Source organism: Equus caballus, chromosome 18 (assembly GCF_041296265.1).
Source record: "Equus caballus isolate H_3958 breed thoroughbred chromosome 18, TB-T2T, whole genome shotgun sequence".
In the NCBI taxonomy this organism is placed as follows: domain Eukaryota; kingdom Metazoa; phylum Chordata; class Mammalia; order Perissodactyla; family Equidae; genus Equus; species Equus caballus.
Window position 1 is genome coordinate 13,484,254 of NC_091701.1, and position 14,560 is coordinate 13,498,813.

Below are 14,560 nucleotides of genomic sequence, written 5' to 3' on the forward strand. Positions count from 1 at the left end.
ATTGCCATCTGGGAAGTGGGGGCACCTGTACAGACACAGGGGTGGATTGCCCACGGCAGGGTGTCTGTGCATGGGGGATGCTTTGGAAAGGAGGTAGCTTTAGAGCTGAGATGTGAGGAGTGGTTAGGAAAGTGGAAAGAGGGAAGAGAACGGCACAGCGTGGGCAGAGCTCTCTGTTCAGGCAGTAGATGGAGAGGAGCGTGTGGATGGAGATGAGCGGCTGGGAGTGAGGCTGTGGTTAGAGCCATAGAGGAGGAGCCCTATGGAGAGTGCTGAGGAGGCCCTTTTTCTCCTGAGGGAAGAGGCCTGCCATCAATAAATGCAGATCTGACCGATGGGAAGTTGGGTGAGGAATGGTGAGGAAAAGTGGGAGTGGGGTGAGGCTGGAGGCCCGAGACCAGGCAAGAGGCCAGCACACTAACCGTGCAAGTGAGGGATGGTGTGAGTGTGGGCAGAGCAGAAGCCTTTGGTTGGTTTTCTTCAACGGTTGCATGTAACCTTATTTCCTTATAAACTACTTAAAGGTAAGTGAGGTTGGGTGCTTTGCATTGTGCGTTTTGGTTTGAGTTGAATGGTTTTTTCATTGTTATATTTGTTTTTGAAAAATAAAAAAGCGTAGATATTAAATAGAACCTAAAAATAAACTAATTCAAGCTAAAGTGCATTGGTGAGTTTCTTTGAATTTAAGGTTGCGTGATGTGAACACACCACATTATTGACATTGTGCTTGGGTTATGTTTGAGAATAAAAAATGGCCTGCACTTGAGGTGTGAAAGTAGCCATTAGAGAGCATGTTTAGCTTGAGCAAACACACCCATGTTTGTTTATACAGATATTTATAAGGCTTTCAGCTTAAACTGTGGATCCGAAATGCAGTTCCTGATTCAAGGAATAATGATTGCCCTGAAAAAGAAAGTTGCACTCTGCATTATCTGAGAGTTCCCATTTATGTTATTTATATGGCAAATATGATGACTGGCCTTTTATTCAAAAACAGTGAAATATGTCTGCAGTTTAGGCACTTAAAACATTTTCTCCAGTCTCTAAGTAGCCTAAGCCTAAATCCTCTTTGGTGCTTTTCTTATAAAAATGGAACCAAAATGCGTTTGACCAAATTTATGTGATTTTTGAATAGTAATCGAACTCCCCTTTTTTGTGGCCTGCAGGAGATATGGATTTAGCCGCCAGAGCCAAACAGAGAAGGTAAGAAAAGCCTGGATAATGGAAGAGAATATTTGAGAGACGGAAGTGCCCCTCTCCTTTGCCTCTGTCTGCAGTGACAGGCTGCCTAGCAGCGGTGGGATGGCCGGGTTGCTGCCGGCCAGGCTCTCGTCCTTGGCCAACGCGAGGCAGCAGGGATGTGCCAGCTGCCTGTGGCCACTGCATCCCCCTCCTGCATCACCAGCCTGCTGCCTCCAAAGGCCAGGGAGCTGAAGCAGCAGCCTCATCGTGGGGCTGGAAGTGAAGGGTGATTGAAAGTCATGGCCCGGGGTCAGACACTGGGTTCTAATAACTCCAGACGTGTGAGGATGAGGTCCACTCACAGGGCCCTGAACCCTCCTCATCTGATGAGACAGACCCTAGGCAGGTGTGGACAGGATGCTGGCAGTGAGAGAGAACACAACCATAAATTACAGGCCTGCCCTGTGCTAGGATGCCCTTAGCACAGGTGTGCAAATCAGGTAAGTCGAGGTTTTCTAATTTCACAAAGGAGTCTCCAAGATTTCTCCTAATATTTGTATTTATTAATGATCCTTAATTGTCGGCACCAGGGCAGGCATATAAATCTCGTAGTGCCAAACCTGGACTATGTTCTGGGCCCTTTGTTCAGGGCGCACATGTGTTTTTTTTTACTTCCTTCTCTGAACAGCTCTATAAGGAAGATGCTTATTCCTGTTTTTCAGATCAGAAAGCTGAGATTCAGGCTCCATGATTTGTCCAAGATCACACAGCTCCTCAAGTGCCATAACAAGAATCTGAACCTGGATCTGTGTGACATCAAAGCCTGTGCTCTTATCCACTGCCTTTTGAATAATGCAGTGTTAACTAAAGTGGTCACTGGCCTCTTAAGAAGTAGAGTCCTGCAGCTTCAGATCTATTAATAACCTCTTTTCTCATTCCCTACCCGACTCCCAGATTTTCTTGAATGAGATGCCACTCTTCCTGCTGTTCTCCTGCCACCCCTCCCTCTGTCCCGATCCCCTGTCCGTCAGTCCTCCTTCCAGGAAGCCTTCCCTGACCCCTAGCCTCCCTCTGCTTGCTGTAGTAATTGTTGTCTCAGAGTCATCGGAGGGCACCGACAGTGACTAGGAGCATGTGTTCTCAAGCCAGACTGGCTGGTTTCGGATCCTAGCTCCTCCCCTTTGTTGTGTGACTTTGGACAATATACTTAATCATTGTGCCTTAGTTCACAGCATCTCTAAAATGGGGGCAGTAATTGTACTACTTCACAGCATTGTTGTGAAGATTAAAATGTAAAGGACATAGAATGATCTAACACATGGTAAACATCTAGAAAGCATTGACTATTATCAGTAATCAGTCATGCACTGATTATATCATCTTCTTTTTTGGTTTTCTTGTTACTTATTTTTTTCAATATTTGTGTTTTCACTCAACTAAATAGTTGTTTCCTCCAAAGCAAGGTGTTTTCTCGATTTGCACATGTTGTGTGGCATCCGGTATATAATAAGAATTTGATGTGTACATTTAATTTTGATTTGTAATTTTAAGTCTGAAAAGAATGTCTATATGGGACTTTATTCTGTGATAAAGCAATTTCATTATGACTGGAAAAATACGAGATTCCTATGCAGTAGTATTCATGTTGGGCTTGTCTTGTCCTTCTTCTATCAGATGGCACATTTGAACTGAAAGTCTTGTTTCCCCATTCCTATACCCAGCAGTTAGGAGGTCAGATTGCTCCCCTGGTCAGTCATAGGTTTGTTATAGAAAAGCATCCTAGAATTGGGATGGTCTGAGAAGAGCATCTGAGACGAGTCCTCTCCTTCAACCCTGGATGACCCTAATATCCAGAGAGGGTAAGCCTGAGGTCACCAGCTGGTGAATGACAAAGATGGAACTAAAACCAAGAACTCTAGACTTCCAGCCCATGTTTGAAGAACAGCAGTTAATCCAGGTGTCTTGAGTGTGTGGTACATTGAGAGCCTGAGGCTGGGTCACTAGCGTGAGCTTGATCAGCAAGTGAAAGAGTTTAGGTTTTTATCTTTCAGACCAGTGGTTTTCAAACTTTGTTGACCACTCTTGACAGTAAGAATTCTATTTTTCATCACGCTTAAGTACACACACATATATACCAAAAGCAAAAGTCTCACAATGCAATACTTAATTCCTTTCTCCATGCAAAGCACCCTAACGTGTTCTGTTCTATTATTTTTATTTAATTTATTTAGATGCTAGTTATACCTGCTAAATTGCTCTCATGTCTCACTAATGGGTATCAACTGGCAGTTTGAACAAACACTGCTTTAGGCCATGAGCTTCCCCGAAGGTGTTCAAGTGGGTCAAGACCCAATCAAAGTGCAAGGGTAAGTCTGGCAAATGTGTGTGACTTGATATGAATTTAATCAGCAAGCAGTTCACAAATGGAGACAGGCATTGGCCAAGGCCTGAAGCTCAGCCTGCTCGGTCTGTAGCCAGCATGGAAGCTCAGGTCTCTGGATTTTCCATTCTTTCTCAGGGACTGGTTCAGCTTTCCAGATCTGTGTGTTTTCTTTCACAGACTCGTGCCTCTTTGCAATGTTATCCTTTCTCTGCTGAGTCTCCAACTCCAGTGCTCAGCTGTTTTCGCATCTTCCCTTCCAGGCTGAGGACAAGAAAATGGCACTTCCCACGGGGCTCTCAGCTACAGAAAAAGCTGACGCCCATGAGGAAGATGAGCTTCGAGCTGCTGAAGAGGTATGTGGCCCTTGCAGGCCCCTGAGGTTTCTGTTTAAATCATTTGGGAAGAAATTTCACTTTCATCCCCAGCTTTCCAAAATGTCAGTTGCCTCCACAGCCAGCTTCTGTTAGCTGGCCTTTCACAGCCTTTCTAGTTCTTTTTCTCACCTCTATGAACCTCACCCTGAAACAAGATCAAGTAAAACAACCCTTGGATTCCACCACAAAGAGCTGTTTAGACATACTGCCTAAGTCTTACCTGGTGAGATCTGCTCACCACTCCTTCTCCCCACTCCTCTTTTAGCAGCGCATCCAGTCACTGATGACCAAGATGACCGCCATGGCAAATGAAGAGGTGAGGTGGGAGTGTCGTGGGGGAGGGCGTGGTGTGGAGACGGGGCGTTGGAACCACCCTGCTGTGCTCTGTGGGGCCCTCCTCCCAGAGGGACCACTTTCTTCAGAGCCCTCTTTTTTCAGTACTCATTGCTTCCTGTTTCCTTTGGATCTTTCTTTTGGGCAGCTTTTTATAAATGCATAGTGTTGCTATCCATGGGAACCTCCAGGAGGGAGACTTGAAGGACCTTTGTGAGAGCAGGATGTCCCTGCTGGGGCAGCATCACAAGGGCCTCTGCAGGAGAGCCGTGGTTCAGCCCACCTCAAAGGAGACCCTGTCTTCTGTTTCCTTCCCACACTTTCTAGGGAGAAATAGAATACTGAATTTATAGTTGGTCTTCCCAGAGCTCAAGGCCTATCCAGAAGGTTTAACCAGGTGCTTTGAAAGGATCTTTCCTTTTTAGGGCAGGAAGGGCCTGTGGCAGTGAAGAGAGAGTTTAGGAGTTCTGAGATTCCTCTTCCTCTCCCACTTGTACTTCTTTTCCCCCTGAGTCCTAAGCCTCCAAGTTCCCTTAACCTCTGTTTAGTGACCCTCAGGAAGAGAGACCTTGGGATGAGGTAGGTGGAGTAAAGAGCCAATTTCCAGAGGAATCCAGGGTCTGAGGAGAATCTAGCACAGTGAATTGAGTGACCCAGGAGGTAGAGAGGTCCCTTAACATTTGTTCTCAGCCTTGTTTTCTCCCTTCCTTGTTGATGAATACAGAAACAAAAGCCAAATTATGTTTTCCCCTGGAAATGTTATCTATTTTGCCGTAATACTCAGAGTGTTCAGGTTTTCCAGTTCTGTGAAAGAGGAGGCATGGTCTTGAGCACACACCCTCCCTCTCATTGCAGACCCGTCTCACTGCAAGCTCCGTGGGCCAGATTGTGGGACTCTGCTCTGCCGAGATCAAGCAGATCGTGTCTGAGTACGCGGAGAAGGTACGTGGGGGCCCCCCTGGAGTCTTTGCCTCAGGTGACACCCCGAGGATGTGTTCTCCTGCTTCTCTGCAGCCTTCCCCAGCAGTGTTGGAGTCAGGTTGTAATTCTTCAGCCACGCTTGTCAAAAACGTACGCCGTGTGAAGCCATCAGCATTTGCCCATTAGTTAAATTAATTTTCTTCTGCAGTGCCTATTTTTCTATAAATATAAAACTTGTATAAATATAGGTTTATAAGTATTTGTTGTAAATATTTGCTTCTGTAAATAGAGAAACCTTTTCTCTTAAAAGAAAACCTGTCTCGGAGCAGCTAGGCATGGGACGAATTGCTGCCTGAGGGACAGCACGGGCACGCTTCCTTCTCTGCCCGCTTCCTGTAACTTGGGCTCAGTGGGTGATTGCACTGAGGAGTGAAGGTTTGCCACTTGGGAGATAAACCCCATAACTCACCAAGCCCAAGGCAAAATTTTTTGTTCTTCTTTATTAAAAGGGTAGAGAATGAACAAAAGCCTGAAAGTCATGCATCAGCGTTAGAGTTTTTCCATCCTGAGAATAGGCAGCCAGACCTTGAATATTTCAGGGAGACGGTGATTAATCATTTTGCACGTAACTGATTCTGGTCTGGCTGAGATGTAGTATTGGTAACATCAGATTTACAGGGCATTGTTTCACATCCTTCCTTCCCCAGCCATACTTAGTCTGCCCCCCTAAAACGTTGATGTCTTTTGAAGCATCCAGCTTCACTTTTCCTGTCTCAAAAGCCTTGATGACAAATTAGCTCTGCTCTGCCCCTCTGTGCAGTGTTCTTCTGGAGCGATTGCGTGGATGATGTAGTTGGGAAGGGATGTCACCTGTAAGCTGGGAGTTACAATCTGCTGTGAGCACAGCAGGTGGTCATCTCCCACCAAGTGATGGGCGTTCTGAGCAAGACAGTGAGTAAAATGGCACAGAATGTCTGGGGGTGGGGTTCTCATGTCCCCCACCCTGCGATTCAGTGCTTCTTAACATGGGTTTTCTAATCTAGCTTTCATAGAGTCCAGAGTGTCCTCTGTTACAATTTCCCCTCAGGAAAGGTGACAGTGGTCAACATGTCCTCTGAGATCTGACCAGAAAAGGACTTAGGTTATCCTAAAAGCACAAATAAAAAGACTTGAAGATCTTGTTGTGGAAAGTGTGTATTTCACTGCCCTGAGAAGAAAGTGTCTTGGTTTGGCGTCTACACAGGCACCTGGATGGCAAGAGTATGAGTCTGTACCTGCCCTTATGTTGCCACATAGCATTGCTGAATCTAGTTTTTAAAAAAAGACAACTGTATGAGTACTCGCTGTTATTTCTACAGGGACGCTCATTTTCATCTTTGTGCTTGGCCACTGCAAGCAGATAGGAGCTCAGGTTACTGTCAGAGGGAAAGCAAGCAGGCAGACCCTCCTCTGGGTGACCGTACAGCTCTCTCTCCCAGCGCTCTCCTTGCCTTGGAGTCCTGAAGCTTACCTGTTTCCCAGTCAGCTCCACGTTTCTGTGTTTCCTCCCAGGTCTCTTATCCCCAGAGCTTTCCCATCCTCACCCTTGTCAAGTGATCTGCACCCAACTCTGATGGCTGCATTTGGGTATTCTGTATCCTGGACCATTCTCTACTTCCACTGCATTCTGCCAGAAAAGAGTGAAATTAGAGGTGGTTTTAGACAGGTCTCTTTCCAAGGACATATCTATACTTAAACTTCTCATGGAGAATTAGAGGTCAAAAGTCCATTGCTTGATTGTCTCTCACATTTGTGTTGGGTCAGTCATATAGCATTAAAGATGATGGTTTTAAAATTTAATTGCTTTTAATCCTATTCCCATATCGTGCTGTTTTCATATTAGCATATTATTTTCCAGTGTGTGTCCCCTGATATCCATAGTTATCCATAGTTGCAGTTGTCATAAATGTCTAAAAGAGGTAGAACAATGCACTTAAAACCCCAGCATTTGGGGGCCAGCCCCATAGCCAGTGGTTAAGTTTGGTGCACTCCACTCCAGTTTGATTCCTGGGCGTGGACCTATACCAGTCGTCAGCAGCCATGCTGTGGCAGCAACCCACGTACAAAATAGAGGAAAGTTGGCACAGATGTTAGCTCAGGGCGAATCTTCCTCAAGCAAAAGCAAACAACAACAAAAAACCCTACAGCATTTGGAGTCATATCTTGGTTCATATCTGACTCCTCTACTTCCAGCTAGGTGGCCTTAGCTAATTTTTGTAACCTCTCTTTGCCCTAGTATCTTCATCTGTAAAATGGGAATAATATTACTTTCCTGGCAGGGTGTTGCGAAGATGTAGTTACATGTGACCAAAATGCCTAAAACAATGCCTGACACGTTATAATTATTCAGTTAGTGGTGGCCTTTATTTGCATTTTTATAGTCTACGTTTTTTTTTATCATATTGTAAACATTTTCCATGTTTCTGGGCTTCGCAGTTATTTTAGTACATAATCCATGTGTTAATAAAGTACAGTTTATTAAACATTTCTGTATTATTAGACTTTTAAGTTGTTTCTCACTGTTTGCCGTTGCAGATAACACTGTTGTAAAATCTGAGCAGATAGCTTCTGCTGAGTTTTCCTAGGAGTTAGATGGTTGGGTTCTGACTCCTGTGTGCCTTTACAAGTAAGTTGTAACAGTGTAAAATATTATCACTGGTGAGGGCCTTCTCAGCATGGCCTGAACTCTCCCAGCTGTGGTTATTCCTTTGTCTTACTGGCCACTTTGGTGGCTATAAAATGGTACCTCTTTGGACCACTGGGAGCATTGAACATGGTTCTGTGTTTTTGTTTGCTCCTTCTGTTTTCTTCTGAGTTGTCTGTGATAGCCTTTACTCATTTATCTTTTGGTATGTGATGTTTTTCTCGTAAATTTCAATAAAGTGTCTATTACCACAAAGGTAATAGGTTAAAACAACAGACATTCATTATCTCACAGTTTCTGTGGGTCAGCAGTTGGGCACAGCTCAGCAGAGTCCTTTGTTTCAGACTCTCAAAAGGTTGCACTGCAGCTGCTGCCTGGGACCGCAGTCTCATCTGAGCCTCAGATGGGGAGGGATCTGCTTCCAAGCACACATGGTTATTGGCAGCATTCAGTTGCCTGCCACCTGTTGGCTGAGGTCAGCAGCTCTTGGGGCCCAGTTCACGGGCCTCCCCAACATTACTACTTGTTTCATCACAAACAGCAAGGGAGAGCACCTCCTAACAAGACAGATGTTATAGTTTTATGTAACGTAATTGTGTACAGGCAATCACATACGTCCTGTCACCTTTGCTGTTTTCTCTTGGTCAGAAGCAAGTCTCAGTCCTGTCCACAGCCAAGGAGAGGGGATTACGCAGAGGCCTGAACACCAGGAGCTGGGGATCATGGGGCCATCTTAGAGTTGTCCACCACAGTGTGTTTGTTTCTCTCTTGAATCTTGCTACCGTAGATTGGACTGAAACTGGGCACTGGCAATTCACCTAAAATTCATGCCCCTACATTCAGGGTCTCAGTAATGAAACCCTTGGAAGTAGAGATGGGATTGAGGAATACCCAGGAGGGAAGTCACTGGCGATGCTGGAAAGAAACCCGAATTAGGCTGAGATTTTGCTTAGTAAAGAAAAGGAACAAGATCATTTTTGGAGGGTGAAAGTGTGAAGATGGTTTTGTGACCTAGCGTAGTAGAAGTGTTTGGGAAGTCAACAGGCGTTGGGATATAAAAGTGAAGTAAAAAACATGTACAGGCTTCTCTTTCATTTGTAAAGTTCACAAGTTCTTATAACAATATAACATGGTAAATAATCTTTGTGTTTCAAAGCAAGTCTCTGAGATGTGTAACTCAATTCCATATGATTCGTGTAAAGCAGCAGGGAACAAGAATGTAGAGAAGCTTCCAGATGTATAATTCACAAGTGTCAGTAAGCTCTGGGCCAAGGAGCACCAACTTTCTTTGTTTCCAAAGGGTAACGCCCTTCCCAGAATGTGCTCAGTGAGGCCCCACTGTGCTTTTTGGTGTTGATGTCTACTATGCTCCCTGCATGTTGGCATTCATTTTTACGGGGAAGAAGAATCTATGACTGCAATTTGCGGAGAACCAAAAAGTCTGACTAAATGTATACTTCTGCTCTACTATCCCCCACTCGTTTGAGCCAGAAGAAAGGGAATAAAGCTGAGCCAGAGAAAGTGCGGGGTCCCCAGAAGGGCAGGAAGGGACTTTCCCTAATGCCATATTCTAACCAACCATCCACTATTTCAACCCCTTTAATACTTTTCTGCAATGAAATCATTCCTTGGTCAGCATCTCCCTGAGACAGGATCTTAGAGCATTTTGTGGATCTAGAGGCACAGATCTTTCTTGGGGAATCATAAGAATCTATCCTGAGTGCCTTCTCTGTCCAGGTACTTTGTATACCATTATCTCATTTAATTCTCAGAACAGTGTCTGCCTCCTTGTTTATAATCCTCTGCCTTCCTCCGTCATCATACTTACTCATATGCAGTTGAAACCATCTGTTTATGTGTATGTGGACCACATCTCACTCTTCTCGGTAACCTCAGAGCCTTGCCCAATGACTGGCAGTGTTGGTGCTCAGTACAAAAGCTCGTGATGTGATATCCATTTTGCAGATGAAGACACTAAAGATCAGAGGAGTTAAGTAACTTGTTCATTACCGTGCAGCTAATAAACTCCAGATTTGCATACAGGACTATCTTGACATTGAAACCTGTCTCCTTGGCGAGATGGAGCATCCTTGGGGGGAAGTGGGGATGACTTCCTTTGCTATCCTTAGTGTCTGCCTTCCTGGCTTTGTAGTGACCATGTCTCTTTAGACTCTCCCACCATCCAGCTGCCAACCTTGGGCTAAGTGAAGAGAAGAGGCTCAGTCATATTGGGAAAACCACAGAAATAAGTAAAAGTGAAAAAGATAAGCCCAGGCACTCACACACAGTCACACCTAAGCTGCTGAAAGCTATGGAAGTTTCTATTTGGGATGTGCCAGTGGCTTTTCATGTCGCTGGAAAATACCACATTCAGATGTTCTCATCCAACTCATTAGGTATCATCCTAGCCAGAAGACTGTCAACATCTTGATCTTATTTCCATAGTGAGATGAATTCTGGGGTCATCAAGGGACTTATTTGTGGACGGAATTTTTTTTTCTCAATATGTTTTGGAAATTTTCCTGTCCAGCAATTGAAAAATTTTGGCACTATTGCTTCCGACCTTTGATTCTGAGGACCATTCTCCAGTTGTGAATCAGAAGCCTCTACTTTGTCTTGAAATTATCTTTCAAGAGCACCTGGGGAATCTCTTTAGGTAATTAGATCTTGGTGTAGCCAGAAAGAAGTAATGGCCAGGGCGTGGTCAGAAAACACAAAGGACAGAAAGTCTCCCCTAGAGTGCAGACAGCTGCATTTGACTAGAGTGGATTTTGTCCCCCATCTACCATGGTAATTTTATTTCACTTTATAATGCAAGCAGCAGAGAAAACTACCTCTTAAGTCTGTCACTCACTAGCCTGGCCAGTGTGCGTTACAGGAGCCTTTTGGTTGCAAGCAATAGAAGCTCTGCCTAGAATGGAGGTATAAGCCAGTGGGAGTCTTCATCAGCTCTCAGAACTGGGAGGCCCGTGAATGCAGGGTCCTAGGGGCTAAAACAGCCTTGTCATATCTCGTTGCCCTTGCTTCACTTTGTCTCTCTCCGTTAGCACCTTGGAGGCCTCACCAAATATCGGTTCCGTCTTACAGCAGCCTCCCCACGTCCGTGTGTGAAATCCTGTGGAAAGGTTCTCCTGTGTTTGGCATGGTTCCGGTCACGTCTTCCTCTCTGGGCCAGTTGCTCTGGCCAGGAAGTGGGTTCTGTGGCTGGCAGCCCTTCTGGAATGAGAGTGGAAGAGAGTGATTCCCCAAAGGAAGGGATTGCTGTTATTAAACCAAACGATGCTGGGCACACAGGTCAGCCAGCACCTCTGTAAGGTCTTTCTTCAAAGTAGGCCCTCAGGAAATTTATATAACTAGCTTGGATGGAATTGACCCCAAATAATCAATTGTTAATGTATCATCTTCCCTCTTAGGTAGCTGCCTTCGTTTTCTTATTTCTCTACCCTGGTTTTGTATTTCCAATTAGTGTTATGAAGGCTTTGCAAACATTTATAAAGAAAATTGGTATAATTTTGGAGATATTTTAAGTTTCAGCTTGGTTTCTTTTCTGCCAGAGAACTGACAGAATTGACCTCTTAGGTGGGATGATTTCTTCTTTCAGCAAACATCTGTTGAGCATGCATTATGTCACAGGCAGTGTCAGGTGTGGGGGGCAGGGACAGGGTTAGGAGGAAGACATGGATGCTGCCCTGAGGAGCTCCTGGTTAGGAGTCCGTCAACCTGTAAAAAGGTAAATTACAGAATAATATAATTTGTGTGATTTCAAGTGGATGACAATTGCTGCTTGGTTTGTGTGGCCATTGGAACTGTCGGTGTCTGCCCAAAGAAATGTGGTTGTTGTAGTTGATATTGAACTTTTTTTCTTGTTCACAGGTAGAATGGATGACTTTTTAAAATTGTACCCAGTTGAGGTGAAATGGAAAAGGATAGCTTAAGAGGGCTGGGGACTGAGAGAAGATAGCATGCTCCAGGAACCTGGCCTGGGTCAGAAGGTCATGGGAAGTTTAGCAACCAGAAGACTCTGACCACTTTGTTAGAGAATCAGGTCTGATCTAAAACCAGTGTGATTTCTAATAAGCTTAGCTGTGAATGTTTCTAATCCTGGCATCCAGCCAAAAACACCAAAAAACATTTTTATCATTTTCTAGCAGCATTGGCTTGTGGAGTTGGGGAGGAAGTGTGGTACAAGGGAATAGTTTCCCTCTTGCGAACCTCTTTCTGTGGCCACAGATAGAACAGCCCAGGTTGGGATGAGGAAAAGTGAGGGCGTGGGTAGATGTTTTACCCCTTCCTTCTAGACTTTGTTTCTTCACATCAAGTCACAGGTGTTAGATAAGTCATGCCCTAAATCTGTAAACTTCTGGAGGGCCAAGATTTCATCTTTCAGCTCTGTATCCCTGTTGCCTAGTGTATAATAAATACTCCATAGAGGCTGGTGGATGACTGGAAGGCTCTGTGCAGACTCACCCAATAATCCTGGAGGGTGACCTCTCTTCCGAAGACAGGCTCTTCTGTGAGGTTGTGTGGATCAACTCATTGCTGTCTTCTTCTAGCACGACTAACAATGCACTATTTCATTTGTCTCTGCCTGTCTCCAGGACCAGAATGTCTGCTGTAAACGAGGGCTAGGATCGTTGTCTACCCCCAGGGCCTAACACAATGGGTTTTCATGAACATTGTGGAGGAAAGGAGGGGAGGGAGAAGAAGGAACAAGAAGAGCTTTGAAAACTCTCTCTTCCTCTGTGGCACAGTTTATGCTTGGGGAGATGTGGAGGATGCAACACCTTTATTTGTGAATGAGCTGGGTTTCCCTGACTAGACTGTGAGGGTCCAGGGGGAAGGTCTGTGTCTTTTCCCCTTCCCCAGCGCTGCTCACTGTGCCCCATACCTGACAGGCTCTAAGAAAAGCTTTGTTGAACTAAACAGAGAGAGGTGGGGAAAGGGATTTAAAACTGAATCAGAATTTAGATCTTAAGGAATCCTGTAAACCTGAAGAGAATAATGCTCAATATGTTTGTGTTTCCAAACTGCTCCAAGATTTCCTAAATTCTTAGTGACTGAGTTATTGCAATACAATAACTAAGAGCAGAGAGAATGGTATTAGCTACTGAGTTGTCAACCTGGTCGGATTGTCTCAAGCCACATAGCACAACCTATACCTTCTAGGGTCTTTATCAATTTGGATAAAGACAAAGGAATTAGCTTTGCCAGATTTGAACATCATTTAAAGCTAGAAAAGAAAAGGTGGCTAGTACATTGAAGAATAGAATTAACATTCAAAAACATGTTAGATTGAAATTACGAGCCCAAACAAATAAATTCATTTTTTAGAGAAGGTAAATGTGAACTATTTTGTTTAATTTCAGAAAAATCAGTCCTACCAATTCAGGATTTGTGAGGATGCCATCTCACCTGAGAGCAGTTCATGGGGAGTAAAAGTGGGGTGTTTTGGATTTTGCTCACGCCTCGTAAACGTTAATTGCATTCTGAGCAGGGATCCTGTATTGCTCACCTTAGGACCCAGAGCTGTGCCTTAGACTCAGCAGGTTACGTGAATATGGGTCTTTGAAATTCATGGGTCTCGAAGCGATGATCCTGCTCTATCTGCAGCCCTCAGACTCCATCCGGAGTGCTGAACCTAGCTCCTAAGTGATTTTTTTTATGTCCAGAGGATAGCAGCCACGATGGTGAAAGGGACCAACATCTTGTTAGAGAAAAGACAGAGGAAAGAGCCGTGGATGCTTCTGTAAGATAAGTCGGACTGTTATGTGGAAGAGAGATTACCCTTAGTCTCTGTTGCTGCAGGGAGGAATGGTGTATAAGCGTGTGAGTCTTCTCAGGTCTGATTCTGCTGTCTGTTTCTGCTGGCTTTTGCTCGTGATACTTTGACTTCATCTGTGATTTTGACTTTTGACTGTGAGTTCATATTCCTTGGAAATTAATAGAGAAATTCTTTGAGGCCAAGAGTTGAAGCTCTCTTCTTTCAGAGAGGATTTGCTTTTGCTTCTGACAAGCACTTGGGCACACCCCGGCTCACCTGGGGATCATGTATTGGTCCCAATCATTGATTGGGACAGCCTCATAAGTACTGAGCTCCAGTCAATGGAATCGGCCCACTCATCATTTATATAACACTGAGACAGGAAAGTTCTTTCTGATTCTACTCTTTTACTAGACAGGTGACTCAAAGAGCCATAGAAACAGAGAGAAAATACTTGCAGTGCACATGAAGAATCTTGACGTCTCCATACAAACTTACTGTTATATCTCCATTATGACAGTATATGTTCTAAGCACACATGGGCTTTCAAAATTCTTTCTCTTATTGCTAGGGAGCAATTATCATTGCTCTGCAGAGTCCCTTAAATTTGCATCTGCAATGTATTAATGTACACTAATATCAGGATATTAAGTGCCGTTTCGGTATTTGACATTTCTCCAGCCCAATTAAAATGAGTAACATACACAAGAACAGGCCCAAAGTACATATAAATTTGTGAGTTCCTCCATTTGCCTTTGAGTTTAAGAGATAGTGCTATGCAAACTGCTTTGTTTAATGGGAAGTTATTTTTATACAGATAACATCGTTCATTCCAGCACGGAACTGAAGAGATCTGTAATCTAGTTGACAGAAAGCTAACTGCTCCATTTTCAAACATCCCTTTTATTAGGGAACCTAAAGTT

At 44.3% G+C, this 14,560-nt stretch overlaps 1 protein-coding gene across 4 annotated transcripts in view; it reads left to right on the forward strand.

The window, feature by feature from the left end:
• Positions 1–14,560, forward strand: part of CCDC93 (coiled-coil domain containing 93) — a 103,475-nt gene that overhangs the window by 55,408 nt on the left and 33,507 nt on the right. For 2 of the 4 annotated variants that reach the window (XR_011428166.1, XM_070240696.1), the window contains exons 8-11: positions 1,167–1,203; positions 3,826–3,918; positions 4,205–4,255; positions 5,128–5,214. Coding sequence is in view for 2 of the 4 variants with exons in the window: in XM_070240696.1 (XP_070096797.1) it covers positions 1,167–1,203; positions 3,826–3,918; positions 4,205–4,255; positions 5,128–5,214 (268 nt within the window). In the remaining 2 variants the exon portion in view is untranslated. The remainder of the gene's footprint in view (positions 1–1,166; positions 1,204–3,825; positions 3,919–4,204; positions 4,256–5,127; positions 5,215–14,560) is intronic. The other 2 variants (XR_011428167.1, XM_070240695.1) reach the window with 1 other exon arrangement.